This window comes from Mustelus asterias, chromosome 20 (genome assembly GCF_964213995.1).
Source record: "Mustelus asterias chromosome 20, sMusAst1.hap1.1, whole genome shotgun sequence".
In the NCBI taxonomy this organism is placed as follows: Eukaryota; Metazoa; Chordata; class Chondrichthyes; order Carcharhiniformes; family Triakidae; genus Mustelus; species Mustelus asterias.
Genome location: NC_135820.1, coordinates 22,090,417 through 22,108,268, shown reverse-complemented (window position 1 = coordinate 22,108,268; position 17,852 = coordinate 22,090,417). Strand labels below are relative to the sequence as shown.

Sequence of the window (17,852 nt, the reverse complement as noted above, 5' to 3'; positions counted from 1 at the left end):
TGAACATTTTCCTGATTTACAGTGCATCACACTAGGCACTGTCCTGATTTACAGTGCACCATACTGAGCACTGTCCTGATTTACAGTGCACCATACTGAGCACTGTCCTGATTTACAGTTTGTCACACTGGGCTCTGTCCAGATTTACAGTGCATCACACTGGACACTGTCCTGATTTACAGTGCATTACACTGAGCATTGTCCTGATTTACAGTGCATCACACTAGGCACTGTCCTGATTTACAGTGCATCACACTGAACACTGTCCTGATTTACAGTGCATCACACTGAACACTGTCCTGATTTATAGTGCATCACACTGAGCACTGTCCTGATTTACATTATGTCACACTGAGCACTGTCCTGATTTACAGTGTGTCACACTGGACACTGTCCTTATTTACAGTGTGTCACAATGAACACTGTCTTGGTTTACATTGCATAACACTAAATACTGTCCTAATTTACAGTGCATTACACTGAGCACTGTCTGATTTACAGTGCATCATACTAGGCCCTGTCCCGATTTACGGTGTGTCACTCTGGGCTTGGCCTGATTGACAGTGCGTCACACTGAACATTCTCCTGATTTACAGTGCATCACACTGAGCACTGTCCTGATTTACAGTGTGTCACACTGGGTTCTGTCCAAGTTTACAGTGCATCACACTGAGCACTGTCCTGATTTACAGTGCGTCACACTCAGCACTGTCCTGATTTACATTATGTCACACTGAGCACTGTCCTGATTTACAGTGTGTCACACTGAACACTGTCCTGATTTACAGTGAATCATAGAAACCTTACAGTGCAGAAAGAGGCCATTCGGCCCATCGAGTCTGCACCGACCACAATCCAACCCAGGCCCTATCCCCAGATCCCCAATATTTACCCGCTAATCCCTCTAACCTACGCAGCCCAGGACACTAAGGGACAATTTAGCATGGCCAATTAACCTAACCCGCACATCTTTGGATTGTGGGAGGAAACTGGAGCACCCGGAGGAAACCCACACAGACACAGGAATAATGTGCAAACTCCACACAGACAGTGACCCAAGCCGGGAATCGAACCCAGGTCCCTGGAGCTGTGAAGCAGCAATGCTAACCACTGTGCTACCGTGCCATCCACAGACCTGAGCACCGTCCTAATTTACAGTGCATTACACTGAGCACTGTCTGATTTACAGTGCATCACACCATGCCCTGTCCTGATTTACAGTTGGTCACTCTGGGCTTGGCCTCATTTACAATGTGTCACACTGAGACGTGCCCTGATTGACAGTGTGTCACACTGGACACTGGCCTTATTTACAGTGTGTCACAATGAACACTGTTTTGGTTTACATTGCATAACACTAAATACTGTCCTAATTTACCGTGCATCACACTGAGCACAGTCCTGATTTACAGTGCATTAATTACCCTGAGCACTGTCTGATTTACAGTGCATCATACTAGGCCCTGTCCTGATTTACAGTGTGTCACACTGGGACGTGCCCTGATTGACAGTGTGTCACACTGGGCACTCTCCTGATTTACAGTGTGTCACTCTGAGCACTCTCCTGATTTACAGTGCATCACACTGGGCCCGGTCCTGATTTACAGTGCATCACACTCAGCACTGTCCTGATTTACAATGCGTCACACTGTGCACTGTATTGATTTACAGTGCATCACACTGAGCACTGTCCTGATTTACAGTGTGTCACACTGAGCACTGTCCTGATTTACAGTGCATCACACTGAGCACTGTCCTGATTTACAGTGTGTCACACTGAGCACTGTCCTGATTTACAGTGTGTCACACTGAGCACTGTCCTGATTTACAGTGCATTGCACTGAGCAGTGTCCAGATTTACAGTGCATCACACTGAGCACTGTCCTGATTTACAGTGCATTGCACTGAGCAGTGTCCAGATTTACAGTGCATCACACGAGGCCCTGTCCTGATTTACAGTTGGTCACTCTGGGCTTGGCCTGATTTACAATGTGTCACACTGGGACATGCCTTGATTGACAGTGCGTCACTCTGGGCACTGTCTGCTTTACAGTGCGTCACACCTGACCTTGTCCTCATTGACAGTGTGCCACTTATTTACAGTGTGTCATACTGATTACTGTCCTGGTTTACATTGCATCACACTGAACACTGTCCTGATTTACAGTGCATTACACTGAGCACTGTCCTGATTTACAGTGTGCCATACTGGACACTCTTGATTTACAGTGCATCACACTGAGCACTGTCCTGATTTACAGTGCATCACACTGAGCACTGTCCTGATTTACAGTGCATCACACTAGGCACTGTCTTGATTTACAGTGCATGTCCTGATTTACAGTGTGTCACTCTGGGCACTCTCCTGATTTACTGTGCGTCACACTGAACATTGTCCTGATTTACAGTGCATCACATTGGCACAAGTACCAATCCACGCTCCAAGTTCACCCAACTTATTTCGGATGCTCCTTGCATTGAAGTAGACACACTTCAACCCACCTTCCTGTCTGCCGGTACACTCCTGCGACCTTGATACCCTCCTCAGTACCTCACTACACTCAACACTGACTTCCGGACTACAGCTCGTTTTCCCATCCCCCCGACAAATTAGTTTAAACCCCCCCGAAGAGCCGTAGAAAATTTCCCTCCCAGGATATTGGTGCCCCTCTGGTTCAGGTGCAAACCGTCCTGTTTGTACAGGTCCCACCTTCCCCAGAATGTGCTCCAATTATCCATGTAGCTGAAACCCTCCCTCCTACACCATCCCTGCAGCCACGTGTTTATCTGCACTCTCTCCCTGTTCCTCAACTCGTTATCACGTGGCACCGGCAACAAACCAGAGATGACAACATGTTTTGTCTTGGCTCTCAGCTTCCACCCTAGCTCCCTAAATTCCTGTTTTAAATCCCCGTCCCTTCTCTTACCTATGTCGTTGGTACCGATGTGTACCACGACTTGTGACTGTTCCCCCTCCCCCTTAAGAATCCTGAAAACACGGTCCGATATGTCATGGACCCTGGCATCCGGGAGGCAACATACCATCCGTGAGTCTCTTTCGCTGCCACAGAACCTCCTATCTTTCCCTCTAACTAACGAGTCCCCAATAACTATTGCTCTCCTGCTCTCCCCCCTTCCCTTCTGAGCCACAGGGACGGACTCAGTGCTGGAGTATTGTGCAGCTCTGGCCAATTCAGACTGAAAATAGGATTCATCGGTGGCACGGTGGCACAGTGGTTAGCACTGCTGCCTCATAGCACCAGGGACCTGGGTTCAATTCTGGCAGTAAGGGTTTTAACAACACCAGGTTAAAGTCGAACAGGTTTATTTGGTAGCAAATGCCATTAGCTTTCAGAGCGCTGCTCCTTCGTCAGATGGAGTGGAAATCTGATCTCAAACAGGGCACAGAGACGCAAAGTCAAGTTACAGAATACTGATTCAGACTGAAAATAGGATTCATCGGTGGCACGGTGGCACAGTGGTTAGCACTGCTGCTTCACAGCTCCAGGGTCCCGGGTTCGATTCCCGGCTCGGGTCACTGTCTGTGTGGAGTTTGCACATTCTCCTCGTGTTTGCGTGGGTTTCCTCCGGGTGCTCCGGTTTCCTCCCACAGTCCAAAGATGTGCGGGTTAGGTTGATTGGCCAGGTTAAAAAAATTGCCCCTTATAGAGTCCTGGGATGCGTAGGTTAGAGGGATTAGCGGGTAAAATATGTGGGGGTAGGGCCTGGGTGGGATTGTGGTCGGTGCAGACTCGATGGGCCGAATGGCCTCCTTCTGCACTGTAGGGTTTCTATGATTTCTATGATGATGATTAGAATGCGAATCTCTACAGCCAACCAGATCTTAAAGATACAGACAATGTGGGTGGAGGGAGCATTAAGCACAGGTTAAAGAGATGTGTATTGTCTCCAGACAGGACAGCCAGTGAGATTCTGCAAGTCCAGGACGCAAGCTGTGGGGGTTACTGATAGTGTGACATAAACCCGACATCCTGGTTTAGGCCGTCCTCATGTGTGCGGAACTTGGCTATCAGTTTCTGCTCAGCGACTCTGCGCTGTCATGTGTCGTGAAGGCTGCCTTGGAGAACGCTTACCCGAAGATCAGAGGCTGAATGCCCGTGACCGCTGAAGTGCTCCCCCACAGGAAGAGAACAGTCTTGCCTGGTGATTGTCGAGCGGTGTTCATTCATCCGTTGTCGTAGCGTCTGCATGGTTTCCCCAATGTACCATGCCTTGGGACATCCTTTCCTGCAGCGTATCAGGTAGACAACATTGGCCGAGTTGCAAGAGTAGGTACCGTGTACCTGGTAGATGGTGTTCTCACGTGAGATGATGGCATCCGTGTCGATGATCCGGCACGTCTTGCAGAGGTTGCTGTGGCAGGGTTGTGTGGTGTCGTGGTCACTGTTCTCCTGAAGGCTGGGTAGTTTGCTGCGGACAATGGTCTGTTTGAGGTTGTGCGGTTGTTTGAAGGCAAGAAGTGGGGGTGTGGGGATGGCCTTGGCGAGATGTTTGTCTTCATCGATGACATGTTGAAGGCTCCGGAGGAGATGCCGTAGCTTCTCCGCTCCGGGGAAGTACTGGACGGCGAAGGGTACTCTGTCCACCGTGTCCCGTGTTTGTCTTCTGAGGAGGTCGGTGCAGTTTTTCGCTGTGGCGCGTCGGAACTGTCGATCGATGAGTTGAGCGCCATATCCTGTTCTTATGAGGGCATCTTTCAGCATCTGGAGGTGTCTGTTGCGATCCTCCTCATCTGAGCAGATCCTGTGTATATGGAGGGCTTGTCCGTAGGGGATGGCTTCTTTAACGTGTTTAGGGTGGAAGCTGGAGAAGTGGAGCATCGTGAGGTTATCCCTGGGCTTGCGGTACAGTGAGGTGCTGAGGTGACCGTCCTTAATGGAGATGTGTGTGTCCAGCTTGTTGATGTCATCATAAAGTTGTTTCAGTGATTGTTCACCATGACTCCAAAGGAAGAAAATGTCATCGATGTATCTAGTGTATAGCATCAGTTGAAGGTCCTGTGCCGTGAAGAAGTCTTGTTCGAACCTGTGCATGAAGATGTTGGCATATTGAGGTGCGAATTTGATCCCCATGGCTGTTCCGTGTGGACAATTCTGGCCTCAGGAGACTGTCTGAGTGGAGTCTGCACATTCTCTCAGTGTCTGCGTGGGTTTCTTCCGGGTGCTCTGGTTTCCTCCCACTGTCCAAATATGTATGGGTTAACTTGATTGGCCATGTTAAATTGCCCCTTCGTATCAGGGGATTAGCAGAATACAAAGAACAAACAAAGAGAACAAAGAAAATTACAGCACAGGAACAGGCCTTTGGCCCTCCAAGCTTGCACCGACCATGCTGCCCCCATAAATACGTGGGATTAAGGGAATAGGGCCTAGGTGCAATTATTGTCAGTGCAAGTTCGATGGGCCAAATGGCCTCCTTCTGCACTGTAGGGATTCTACGGTCTGATTCATATTGCTTGACTCAGTTTCCACATTAAAAGGAGTTGATTGCTTGAAAAAGACATTGAGATGGGGATGCGGTTGGGCACCTATTTGAAAATCGTCAGTGTTAATGAGATGCGAAGGCCACCCATTCCATTGTGAGACATTAACCATTAACAGCAGACTACGGCAGAGACACCCAGCTCACCCCAAGGTGTCGTATAACATCTATCTTGTCTAAGATGTGGTGTCCAGGTGTGTGTTACAGTCTGGGTACAGACTGAATCATGGATACAACACTGTCCTGTCTCTACAAACTGCGAATGCTCCACATTCCTGGGATTTTGATTCCCAGCTCCAATCTGCCACTGAAACCTCCGTGTGATCCTCCTTAGACTTGGTTATATTTTTCCAATATATTCAGGCTTGAGTGATCATCCATTCATAAACCCAGAGTGGGTCATGCTGAGTGTTTCCAATCTACTAACACTTTGCAGTGCAGAGCAACAACAAATTGGACGAACTGCAGTGAAACTGAACTTGACCTGCAGAAACTAAGTACAGCATCTGCTATGTATCATCTTGCAGAGGTTAGATTGAGTCTGCAGTGTGATACAGGGCAGGGTACAGACTGATAAACAGGGACACACAAACAATTGCAGACAGGCTGCCTTGTCCTGTATTACAGTTCAGATACAGGGGTACTACAGCATATGCATTCTTCATCAGTTCCTACAGTGCTGCTCATTGCTGCTATTTCTTCTGTATAATCAGTGGTTTAAAGAGATGCCACAACTGTTTCTTCCGGTCATTGATGCAGCCTGCAAATAAAACATAACCAAATGAGACATAGGCTGCAGTCAGTGTTAGGGATAGTTACTGAGGAGAACAGGCACTCGAGGTTTCTCACATCATTTAACACCATTTGCTTTGAACAGCATTCATTTGATGCCAACTGCACCCAATTGCAATAATTTTACCATCATTTACTATCACTCTGGGCCAAATGCGAGCAATTGGGACTAGCTTAGGGGTTTAAAAAAAAAGGGCATGGACAAGTTAGGCCAAAGGGCCTGTTTCCATGCTGTAAACCTCTATGACTCTATGACTATGACTTGCACTCAGAAGCAATCATCTGGTTATCATTCTATTCCATTTTCACTCAGAACCATACTTGCGATGTCAACTGACATAATGGTCATCAATTTGCCGTCTTGCAGTGATCACAATGAAATGTGACTATATACAGCCAAGTCTTCTCAACTCCCAGCTGATTATGAATGCACTATGGAGGGACACACTCTTTCTCCTGCTACCACAAACACCCCAATCCAATTCTTCATCTCCCCCTCTCCTACAATCTTATTCCCCTTTCCTTCTCCTCTCCTCTTTCCCCCATCTTCCTTTTCCTCTCCCCTCCCCTCTTTCCCCCATCTTCCTTTTCCCCTCCCCTCTTCCACTGCCTTCCCCTCTTTCATAGAAATCATAGAAACCCTACAGTACAGAAAGAGGCCATTCGGCCCATCGAGTCTGCACCGACCACAATCCCACGCAGGCCCTACTCCCATATCCCTACATATTTACCTACTAATCCCTCTAACCTATGCATCTCAGGACATGAAGGGCAATTTTTAGCATGGCCAATCAACCTAACCCGCACATCTTTGGACTGTGGGAGGAAACCGGAGCACCCGGAGGAAACCCACGCAGACACGAGGAGAATGTGCAAACTCCACACATGCATCCCCTCTAACCCTCTCCCCTACTTCTCCCATTTTCCCCACTCACTCCCTTCTCTTTCTCTACCCCTTCTCCTCTTTCCTACTTTCTCCCTCACCTCTTTCACCCACCCCTGACCCTCCCGTCGTTTCCTCCTCTTCTTGACCACCCCCCCCCCTCCCCCAACCAGAGATTGCTGATCTCAGGGAAGTGACGTTTTCCTGGTGAAGATCTGAAACTGGAGCAGAAGCAGTGAGGATTGTGGCGATGAGGAAGTATTGGGGAATGCAGGAGGGGAGGGGTGACGTTGAGAGTGGGGTATCATCGATAGAGTTTGGGTGGGTGGGGGAAGGTTGTTGAGAGAGGTCGGTGAGTCCTGAAGCCCAGAGACTGGTAGGAGGGGAGGAAGGGGAAGCATTTGGGGCCAGAGTTTGGAAGCTGGAAGGAGGGAGCAGATACAGGAAAGAGACTTTAGACCCCTGATATTGGAGGCGCAGGATGCAGACTGGAGGAGTTTAGGCCCAGAGATTTGGGAGATTTGGACCCTGAGACCTGGGCAGTGGGTGGGTGGAAAGTCTAGACCCTGATTAATATTAAAGTGAATTAAGCTACTGGGAATCAATTAAAAGCACTTGAAAGTGGAATGATTTATTTTGACAAAATGAAAATCTAAATACATTCAGATATTACCTAAGTAATTAATTTCCTTGCATTTTTCAATATAGACTGCTTAGTGCATTTGATAGCATGCTGGATAGCTGACAAGCAAAAACTGGCAAGGAATTCTCACTCAATTTGGGCATAACGAGTTTTAATGTCAGTGAAGGCCCTGGTGCAAAAGCTACTGGTCTGCCATTCTGGATGCAAATTGTGCAGGTACGTGCTGGAAGGCATCTGCCTGTAGGAGTACAGGTCAAAATATTGTAATACCGGTGGGGTTCAGTGTGCCTGTTTAAGCTTGTTGAATGCAATAGTGTAGTGCTCCTGCTAACAGCATTCGTCATCTTGATGAAGAGCTGATGAAGGGGTTCGGTGAGATCACTGCACCACTGCACTTGGAAAGATAATTCATCATACCAAGGAAACACTGCAAAGCGTGCTCGTCCATAGGAATGGCCATTTGTTGTATACAGTAAGAGTTTTAACAATACCAGGTTAAAGTCCAACAGGTTCATTTGGTAGCAAATACCATTAGCTTTCGGAGCGCTGCTCCTTCGTCAGATGGAGTGGAAATGTGCTCTCAAACAGGGCACAGAGACACAAAATCAAGTTACAGAATACTGATTAGAATGCGAATCGCTACAGCCAACCAGATCTTAAAGATACAGACAATGTGGGTGGAGGGAGCATTAAGCACAGGTTAAAGAGATGTGTATTGTGTTCACCCCAGTCCAACGCCGGCATCTCCACATCATTTGTTGTATAGCCATTGTCTTGAATGGATCTGGCTTCACACCATCAGCTGTGAGTCAGTGACCCTTGTAGAAAACCTGGTTGACCTTGAATCTGCATTGAGCAGGGTTGAGCTTTCACTGTATGGTCCTGATTCTGTTAAGGACTCAACAAAGACATACAATGATTTTTCAGGGGTTGGCCTGCAAAGGGTTGCTATAAACACCATTGGAAAACCTCACTGCCAGTGGAGATCTCATAAGTATATGCAGAAAACTGTATTTGCTTACTGGAATGTGCTGAGTTTTGAGTATTCTTCATCCAGCAGGATTTGCCAGAACCCGCATTTCGCATCCAGGATGGTGAAAACCTTGGCATTGGCTATGTCAGCTATTACATGTTCAATCATCTTCATAGGGTGATGAGGTCTGAGCTGTACCTCGTTAATATGAACTGGGTTGATGCAAATCCTGACAGTTTTGTTTACTGCAGCCACCATTGCTGAAACCCACTGTGTGGCCTTGTCTATGAGAGCTATGATACCCAGTGTTGTCATCCAGTCCAGCTCATCCACTAATTCTGCTTCATCGCTACGGGAACACTTCTCACAGCACACACTGCTGGTGGAATCGAGTGATCTAGCCTCATATGATTACAGGTAGCTTCCCACTGACAACACAGTTCAATTCGTATTTATATTCTATCATTTCCAGGGCCTCGTGCTGCAGACTGCGTACATCTGGATCACGGTGGATTAGCCCCAGCTGTTCCAAAGGTCCAAGAGTGGCTTACATTTTGGTCAATGACATGAAACTGGATGCACGCAGTGGAGAGTGACCACACCTTCCGTATGGGTAGTTTGTCCGCCATATGCTGTGAAGTCCAGTTGAGCATTAGAATCTGGTGCTGCATATGAGTCAATTCTTGCAACATCTGCTTGGGCAGTACGTTGCACTTTGCTCCAATGTCGACATTCACTATTAGCTTTGTATTGCTGTAGACAACGTTTAACATGGTGAAATCTCACTTCCTCGCAATGGTATCGACACTCTCACAGTAGAGTGTTGTTGGTGACTCAGTGGTTTGGTTGCTCTGAGCTCCAATTTGTTTACCTTGTTCATGCTTCGAACCCTGGAATAGTGACTGGCTGCGATGCGGCTGATGTGGCTTTGGTATGCAGCATTTCGCAAAATGGTTCCATTTGCCACATTTGTTACAGCATTTACCAAATGCCAAACATGCAATTCTGTTCTGTGAGTGATGGTCAGCACAGTTGGGGCAGGGTGTGCCCTGTACCACAAAAACTTGTTTCCAACTTAGTTCTTTGCTGCTTCTTCCTGACTGCTCATTCAGTATGACAGATGCTGATGGCTGATTCCAGTGTTAAATCTTTCTCATGAAGAAGCTGCTTGCAGACAACATCAATATGGACCCCACACACAATGCGATCTCTCACAGATTGGTGAGGGTGCCAAATGCACATTTCTTTGCAAGGATTTTAGAGTCGTGGTATGTGACTGAAACATCAAACTTTTGGTTGGTAGTATTGAACGCGTATCTATCCAATATGATGTTTTTTACTGACATGGATATGTACTCGGACATTTTTAACTATTTCTGAGTCCTTCTTCTCTTCCTCCTATTAATAAATAAAAGATTCAAATTTCTCAATGGCCTCAGGGCCTGCTAAGTTTGATAACGTGTATGCCTGTACCTGCCTGGATTTGTCTGACAGACTGGCACCACAGTAAATATGCCACTCTTTCTCAAATTTTGTCCAATTGTCTGCGATGTTTCTGCCCAATACAAGTGGGTCAATGCAGTGAAGTTGCTATGTCATTCTGCCAATTCCTGACATCATGTACAAGTGCTGGGTTCCCAAAGACTGGTGATCAAGGACTGAGAACAACCATACTTAACTGAATAATCTGAGCAGCTCTTACTTGCTGTGTATATGCCCGCACTCCAGGGAGAATCACTGTGCTACCATACATGAACCCTCCTATACCTTTCATCACCCTGGTGTCCACATGAACACCCAGTCTACCCCACCCCCCCAACCTCCTGCCAAAATTTGGATTATTTAGTATTTGAGATGGCTGAGTGGTTTATTTGTATCTTTTTATCTCCCACAGACTCAACTACTTTTTTCCCCCAACTTATTAATCCACACCTCCCCATTTGAAATCCAAAACTCAATGTGAAGAATTCCAAGTTAATACAACAGTCCTCTTTACCCTCTGTAAGTAACTGATCTATATAACCTCCCACAGAAATGTTACAGTGCAGAATAAGACCTTTCGGCCCATCTGACTGCACCAGCTCTTTAAATGAGCTTTTCACTTGCGGCCATTCAAACTGCCATCCTTTTCTAAACAAGTTACAATTAATAACCTTGGATTCCATTTCCAGCTGAAACATCATCAGCCCAGCTTAAACCCTGCCAGCTGCTTCTAGTCCAGCATCCCACAATCTGGTACCTCATTGTCTCTTTCTGAGCTTCTCTGCTCTTCCATTTACTGGCCTTCGCCTAAAGGTTTTCTCAAGGAGTTACTGGGCACCTGCATCATGTCCTTTCCTTGTGTTTTATCTACACAGTGACTATTGGCAGCTATCTTGCCTGTGGAGAGCATCAGAGTCTAGGATACAGGGGTAACTAGGTAGTGATCAGGTTTGAGAATAGTCCTGACTGGGATTACCCTTTGTTACCATTATAGCCATCCTATATACAAAGCTGGAGCAGGGGGGGCGCTAATATGGCCATTCATGTCTGCCCCTACGGCCATGCTTTCCCTAACAAGCAAACTGGGAATTGAATTTGAGAATTCTGCTCTGCTGGCTCAGTCACATAATGTCTTGACAATTGAATTATCAGGGAACACTCTTTCTCATTATAGCTATCAATTCTGGCAACTGTTCCCTCACTGGCAGCTCCTGCCCTACCTAAAAATGTTAACATTGTTTTTGGTTTCATGTGTACTCAATGTTCTCAATTACAATTTGACATCAAAAGTTCTCATTTGGAATGAATTTGACTTCAAATTTGATAGCGCACTCAAAGCTACCCAGTACACTCATAATTATCCAGCACAGTTAAATTTATCCAGTACGCTCACAATTGTCTAGCACAGTTAAAGTTATCCATCACAGTTAAAGTTATTCAGCACAGTTAAAGTTATCCAGTACGCTGACAATTATCCAGCACAGTTAGTTATCCAGTATGCTGACAATTATCCAGCACAGTTAAAGTTATCCAGTATGCTGACAATTATCCAACACAGTCAGAGATACCCAGCTCACTCAAAACTATCCAGCAAAGTTAAAGTTATCCAGTAGGCTCACAATTATCCAGCACAGTTAGAGATACCCAGCGCACTCAAAGCTATCCAGTCATGCTCAAACTATCACTTGTCAGAAACTGCATGACTTCATATGTGGTCATCCTGTAAGTGTTGGAACTGAAAATCAGCCACTCATAACTGTTCTAAAAGAAGTTTCTTCACACTGTGTCTGCACAGCCGCCACTGCACCTACATGAAGCCTGGACCACCCATGGTCACTTATGGCAGCTGACATTTTCGAATACAGTCCCGGTCAGCTCGCATTCTGGGCAGTTTGAACTATAAAGGTTGCTCAGGGATAACAATAAACCTTTATTGTTCTAAGTCCTTGGATGCCAATCATTGCAACCAGTACATCCACAGGGCTTGTTATACACAATGAAATTGGTATAAGATGGACTGTCCAATCAATGAAGGGATGAAAGGATATATAAAAGTAAGGAAATTATTTTAATGGAAGACTTCTTTCAATCTTATTCAGTTATCCAAAGCAGCAGAGAACCTGAGTTGGTAAATGTAACAAACTATTTCATGCATTAGGGAAACATGGGAGACATCACTCAACTGAACTTAAACAAACTTAACACGTTAAAGTTACACAGAGATGAAATTCTTTGTGCATCGTAGATGGAGACGTTCACATTCCAGGTCCAACTTCTGGAAGGTTTTGCCTGCAATAACCATAATCTGCTTGATGAACTCAGGGCTGGAGTAGTCAGCTTCAGTAAGTGACTGGCCTCATATCTGAATATCAGGGAGGGATAGGTTTAATAGATATATTAGAGAATGGAGGTGGGAGTGGGAGAGGAGACCCCAATATCTGGAGGGAGAGTGGGCTGCTGTTAGGAAAGTGAACAAGGATTCATGGTCAGGTAGTGTGGCAGTGTCATCCTTAGCGTTCTTCAACAGTGCCTGCCTCTAGAAATGGTGTGGAAAGATGAGGTGGCTGCAAACACAAGGCTGAGCTATCCACTGGGGCAATGCAGGGGTATCAGAGGAGCATCTGCAATTCGCTGGCACAAGGAAGGAGTCTCAAGTGAGGATATGCCATGAGCTAGGGAAATGTAGAGGGAGTAGGTAAAAGCAGCATAGCAAACGCTGTATTAATGGATCTGATTATTCAGTTTACAGGTAGAAGTCTGTGCAAACCATAACCAGAATAGCAGATGGCACATCATCTTCCAGATGCATAGCTTATGAACATGAATGTTGTTAATATTATAGTAATAAACTCCCTACCCTCTCAATGCCGGAAATACTCTTTATACTATCTGTTTCTGTGCCGTGCCAAGCGAACCCAACTTCCAAAACGTTTCCTATGATTGAGTGTTCCCTGGATTGTGCAGCAGTTTGCAACTTATAAATCCACAGTAATACTGCCCTGTGTAACCCAGTGAAACTGCAGGAAAATTCCTGGTATTTCCGAGCACAGGTTTTTAGTTTACAATGTCCTGGTGCAGTATGTTCTATATCCAGTTGTGTCAAATATAGCTAGCTGTTGTAGGATGTGTATTGTTGCGCTATCACTTTAAGAGTTTTGTCACGTGTATAGTTTGTGACATTGTCAGCTGCTTGGCAGATTTTTGTCTCAGTCTAGATCAAGCCTTTGTCAAGTTAACAGCTATTCAATAAACCTGTGTTGTTGCTTGCACCCAATTCTACATGCTACAGCTCCAAGTTCTTTTATCCTACAAGTGCAGTTTATAACAGGATGATATCTGGATTTCTATTACTGCATCTACCTGCCCACTCTTTAGGCAAAAGCTGCATTGTTTTAAGCTCTGGTCTGTGCTATGTATGTGATTTGATTCTAAAATCCTTACCCTCTCCCAGGCCCCAACCACAGTCCTCAACTTTGGACTTGAATGATGTGAATTAGCATGCTATTACACCCACGTTCAATGACAGAAAAATAAGTTATTTATAACACAAAGGGTCATCCAGACTCAAAACGTTGGCTCTATTTTCTCTCAGTAAGAAGTCTCACAACACCAGGTTAAAGTCCAACAGGTTTATTTGGTAGCAAATGCCACTAGCTTTTGGAGCGTGCTGCTCCTTTGTCAGGTGGAGTGGGAGATGTGCTCACAAACAGGGCATACAGAGACACAAACTCAATTTACAGAATAATGATTGGAATGCTAATCAAGCTAATCAAGTATTAAAGGTACAGACAATGTGAGTGGAGAGAGCATTAAGCACAGGTTAAAGAGATGTGTATTGTCTCCAGACAGGACAGCTAGTGAGATTTTGCAAGTCCAGGAAAGTTGTGGGGGTTACAGATAGTGTGACATGAACCCAAGATCCCGGTTGAGGCTGTCCTCATGTGTGCAGAACCTGGCTATCAGTTTCTGCTCAGCGACCTGCGGTGTCGTGTGTCGTGAAGGCCGCCTTGGAGAACGCTTACCCGAAGATCCAAGGCTGAATGCCCGTGACTGCTGAAGTGCTCCCGCACAGGAAGAGAACAGTCTTGCCTGGTGATTGTCGAGCAGTGTTCATTCATCCGTTGTCGTAGCGTCTGCATGGTTTCCCCAATGTACCATGCCTCGGGACATCCTTTCCTGCAGCGTATCAGGTAGACAACGTTGGCCGAGTTGCAAGAGTAGGTACCGTGTACCTGGTAGATGGTGTTCTCACGTGAGATGATGGCATCCGTGTCGATGATCCGGCACGTCTTGCAGAACCCCCAGCTTTTGTTGCGACACTACGGACTTCCTACAGAATCTCAGCACACATGAAGCAGTTGAACCAGGAGCACTCTTCGTCACAATGGATGTCTCGGCACTCTACACCAGCATCCCCCACAATGATGGCATTGCTGCAACGGCCTCAGTACTCAACGCCGACAACTGCCAGTTTCCAGATGCAATTTTACAACTCATCCGCTTCATCCTGGACCACAATGTCTTCACGTTCAACACCCAGTTCTTCATCCAGACACACGGAACAGCCATGGGGACCAAATTCGTACCTCAATATGCCAACATCTTCATGCACAGGTTCGAACAAGACTTCTTCACCGCACAGGACCTTCAACCGATGCTATACACTAGATACATCGATGACATTTTCTTCCTTTGGACTCATGTTGAACAAGCACTGAAACAAACTATATGATGACATCAACAGGTTCCATCCCACCATCAGACTCACCATGGACTACTCTCCGGAATCGGTTGCATTCTTGGACACACGCATCTCCATCAAGGACGGTCACCTCAGCACCTCACTGTACCGCAAGCCCACGGATAACCTCACGATGCTCCACTTCTCCAGCTTCCACCCTAATCACGTTAAAGAAGCCATCCCCTACGGACAAGCCCTCCGAATACACAGGATCTGCTCGGATGAGGAGGATCGCAACAGACACCTCCAGACGCTGAAAGATGCCCTCATAAGAACAGGATATGGCACTCGACTCATCAATCGACAGTTCCGACTTGCCACAGCGAAAAACTGCACCGACCTCCTCAGAAGACAAACACGGGACACGGTGGACAGAGTATCCTTCGTCGTCCAGTACTTCCCCGGAGCGGAGAAGCTACGACATCTCCTCCGGAGCCTTCAACGTGTCATCGATGAAGACGAACATCTCGCCAAGGCCATCCCCACACCCCCACTTCTTGCCTTCAAACAGCCGCACAACCTCAAACAGACCATTGTCCGCAGCAAACTACCCAGCCTTCAGGAGGACAGTGACCACGACACCACACAACCCTGCCACAGCAACCTCTGCAAGACGTGCCAGATCATTGACACGGATGCCATCATCTCACGTGAGAACACCATCCACCAGGTACACGGTACATACACTTGCAACTCGGCCAACGTTGTCTACCTGATACGCTGCAAGAAAGGATGTCCCGAGGCATCGTACATTGGGGGAACCATGCAGACGCTACGACAACGGATGAATGAACACCACTCGACAATCACCAGGCAAGACTGTTCTCTTCCTGTTGGGGAGCACTTCAGCGGTCACGGACATTCAGTCTCTGATCTTCAGGTAAGCGTTCTCCAAGGCGGCCTTCACGACACACGACACCGCAGGGTCGTTGAGCAGAGACTGATAGCCAGGTTCTGCACACATGAGGACGACCTCAACCGGGATCTTGGGTTCATGTCACACTATCTGTAACCCCCACAACTTGCCTGGACTTGCAAAATCTCACTAGCTGTCCTGTCTGGAGACAATACACATCTCTTTAACCTGTACTTAATGGTCTCTCCACTCACCTTGTCTGTACCTTTAATACTTGATTAGCTGTATTAGCATTGATTAGCTTGATTAGCATTCCAATCATTATTCTGTAAATTGAGTTTGTGTCTCTGTATGCCCTGTTTGTGAGCACATCTCCCACTCCACCTGACGAAGGAGCAGCACGCTCTGAAAGCTAGTGGATTCTGCTACCAAATAAACCTGTTGGACGTTAGCCTGGTGTTGTTAGACTTCTTACTGTGTTTACCCCAGTCCAACGCCGGCATCTCCACATCATGTCTATTTTCTCTCCACAGATGCTGTCAGACCTGCTGAGATTTTTCAGCGTTTTCTGTTTTTGTGTCAGATTCTAGTAGTCGCAGTGTTTTGCTCTTACATTATTAAAGTTATTTATAAACCTTCCACAAGTATAAAACAAAACAGTAATAAATAGAAGAAAGAATCTCATTGTGCTATTACCTAAGCGAGTGTTAGCAATGAGATTGATGCCTCCATCGAAGTTCCCATCGTCACTGTATACAGGACCATCATTCCACATCAGGTCAAATCCTCCAATCTGTTTCTCCTTCCCAGACAGTCTGTCATGTGAAGTACATGCCACATCAATAAAGATTCTTCTGCAGTAGGAACATTTTTGACAATATGTTCCATCACAAATTCATTAGCACTTCTCTCCTGCCCTTTAGGGTCTTTATTGCATCACCTTTTTCTCCTGCTTCCTCTCTGTGCATCATTCCTGACTGAGATTCACTAACAAAGTCTCTACCAATTAGTTTCACTTGAAAGTTAACGGTTGAATATTGGGGATTCTGTGGCTGAGGGCTTGTGCCATGCGATGTACTTCTCTCAAGCGCTACAAAGCCGACTAAGGTCCCAAAATAGCAGTAAGGAACAGACACACACTTTCACCACACTGATAGAGAAGGTAGCACCTGTGTCAGTGCACTCACCAGCTGTATTTAAACTCAGTCTTGGGGGTATTAGTCCCACTCCACTGCGACCCCACCGACAGAGCAGAACTCAGCCCTATAGGCTCACCAAGACTCTGGTAACTGTTCATTTAAGTGTTGCTCAAGGTTCTCAATGCAGGTTTTGAGCTGCCTTTTGTCACGGTACTTGAGGAGGAGGTGAGGCTATACCATTGCAGAGTGGAGGAAATGGTCAGGACATCTGGTGGACACTAGATTCTTTTCAAACTGGGTCTTGGAGCTAGGGTCCAGTCTGAAAGCAATAATATTGATCATAATGGGAGAGGTGGAATCTATGAGCAGGAACACAGAGCGACGACAGTTTAAAGAGCAGGAACACAGAGCAGTGACAGTTTAAAAAGCAGGAACACGGAGCAGTGACAGTTTAAAGAGCAGGAACACAGAGCGGCGACAGTTTAAAGAGTGGGAACACAGAGCGGCGACAGTTTAAAGAGCGGGAACACAGAGCAGCGACAGTTTAAGGAACGGGAACACAGAGTGGCGACAGTTGGGAGTTTGGGTGGAAAGGATGGCAGTTAGGGCAGTTCAAAGCTCCTCTTGCAGGATGTGGGAGGTAAGGGTCACCATTAGTGACCCTGCTGACTTCACCTGTGGGAGGTGCACCCAGCTCCAGCTCCTCACAGACCGCCTTAGGGAATTGGAGCTGGAACTGGATGAACTTCGGATCATTCGGGAGTCAGAAGAGGTGATGGATAGCAGTTATCGGGGAGTGGTAACACCTAAAAACTAAGCTAGCTGGGTGACAGTCAGGAGA

General features: G+C 46.5%; 1 protein-coding gene across 2 annotated transcripts in view; it reads right to left on the bottom strand.

Annotated features, from left to right (window-relative positions):
* Nucleotides 1–6,099: 6,099 nt before the first annotated feature.
* The window catches only part of ttll9 (tubulin tyrosine ligase-like family, member 9), a 120,816-nt gene continuing 109,063 nt past the window's right edge, over nucleotides 6,100–17,852 (bottom strand). For both annotated transcript variants that reach the window (XM_078236335.1, XM_078236336.1), the window contains 2 exons: nucleotides 16,569–16,687; nucleotides 6,100–6,262 (listed from right to left, as the gene is read on the bottom strand). In XM_078236335.1, the coding sequence (XP_078092461.1) occupies nucleotides 6,195–6,262; nucleotides 16,569–16,687 (187 nt within the window). In that variant the 3' untranslated portion in view covers nucleotides 6,100–6,194. The remainder of the gene's footprint in view (nucleotides 6,263–16,568; nucleotides 16,688–17,852) is intronic.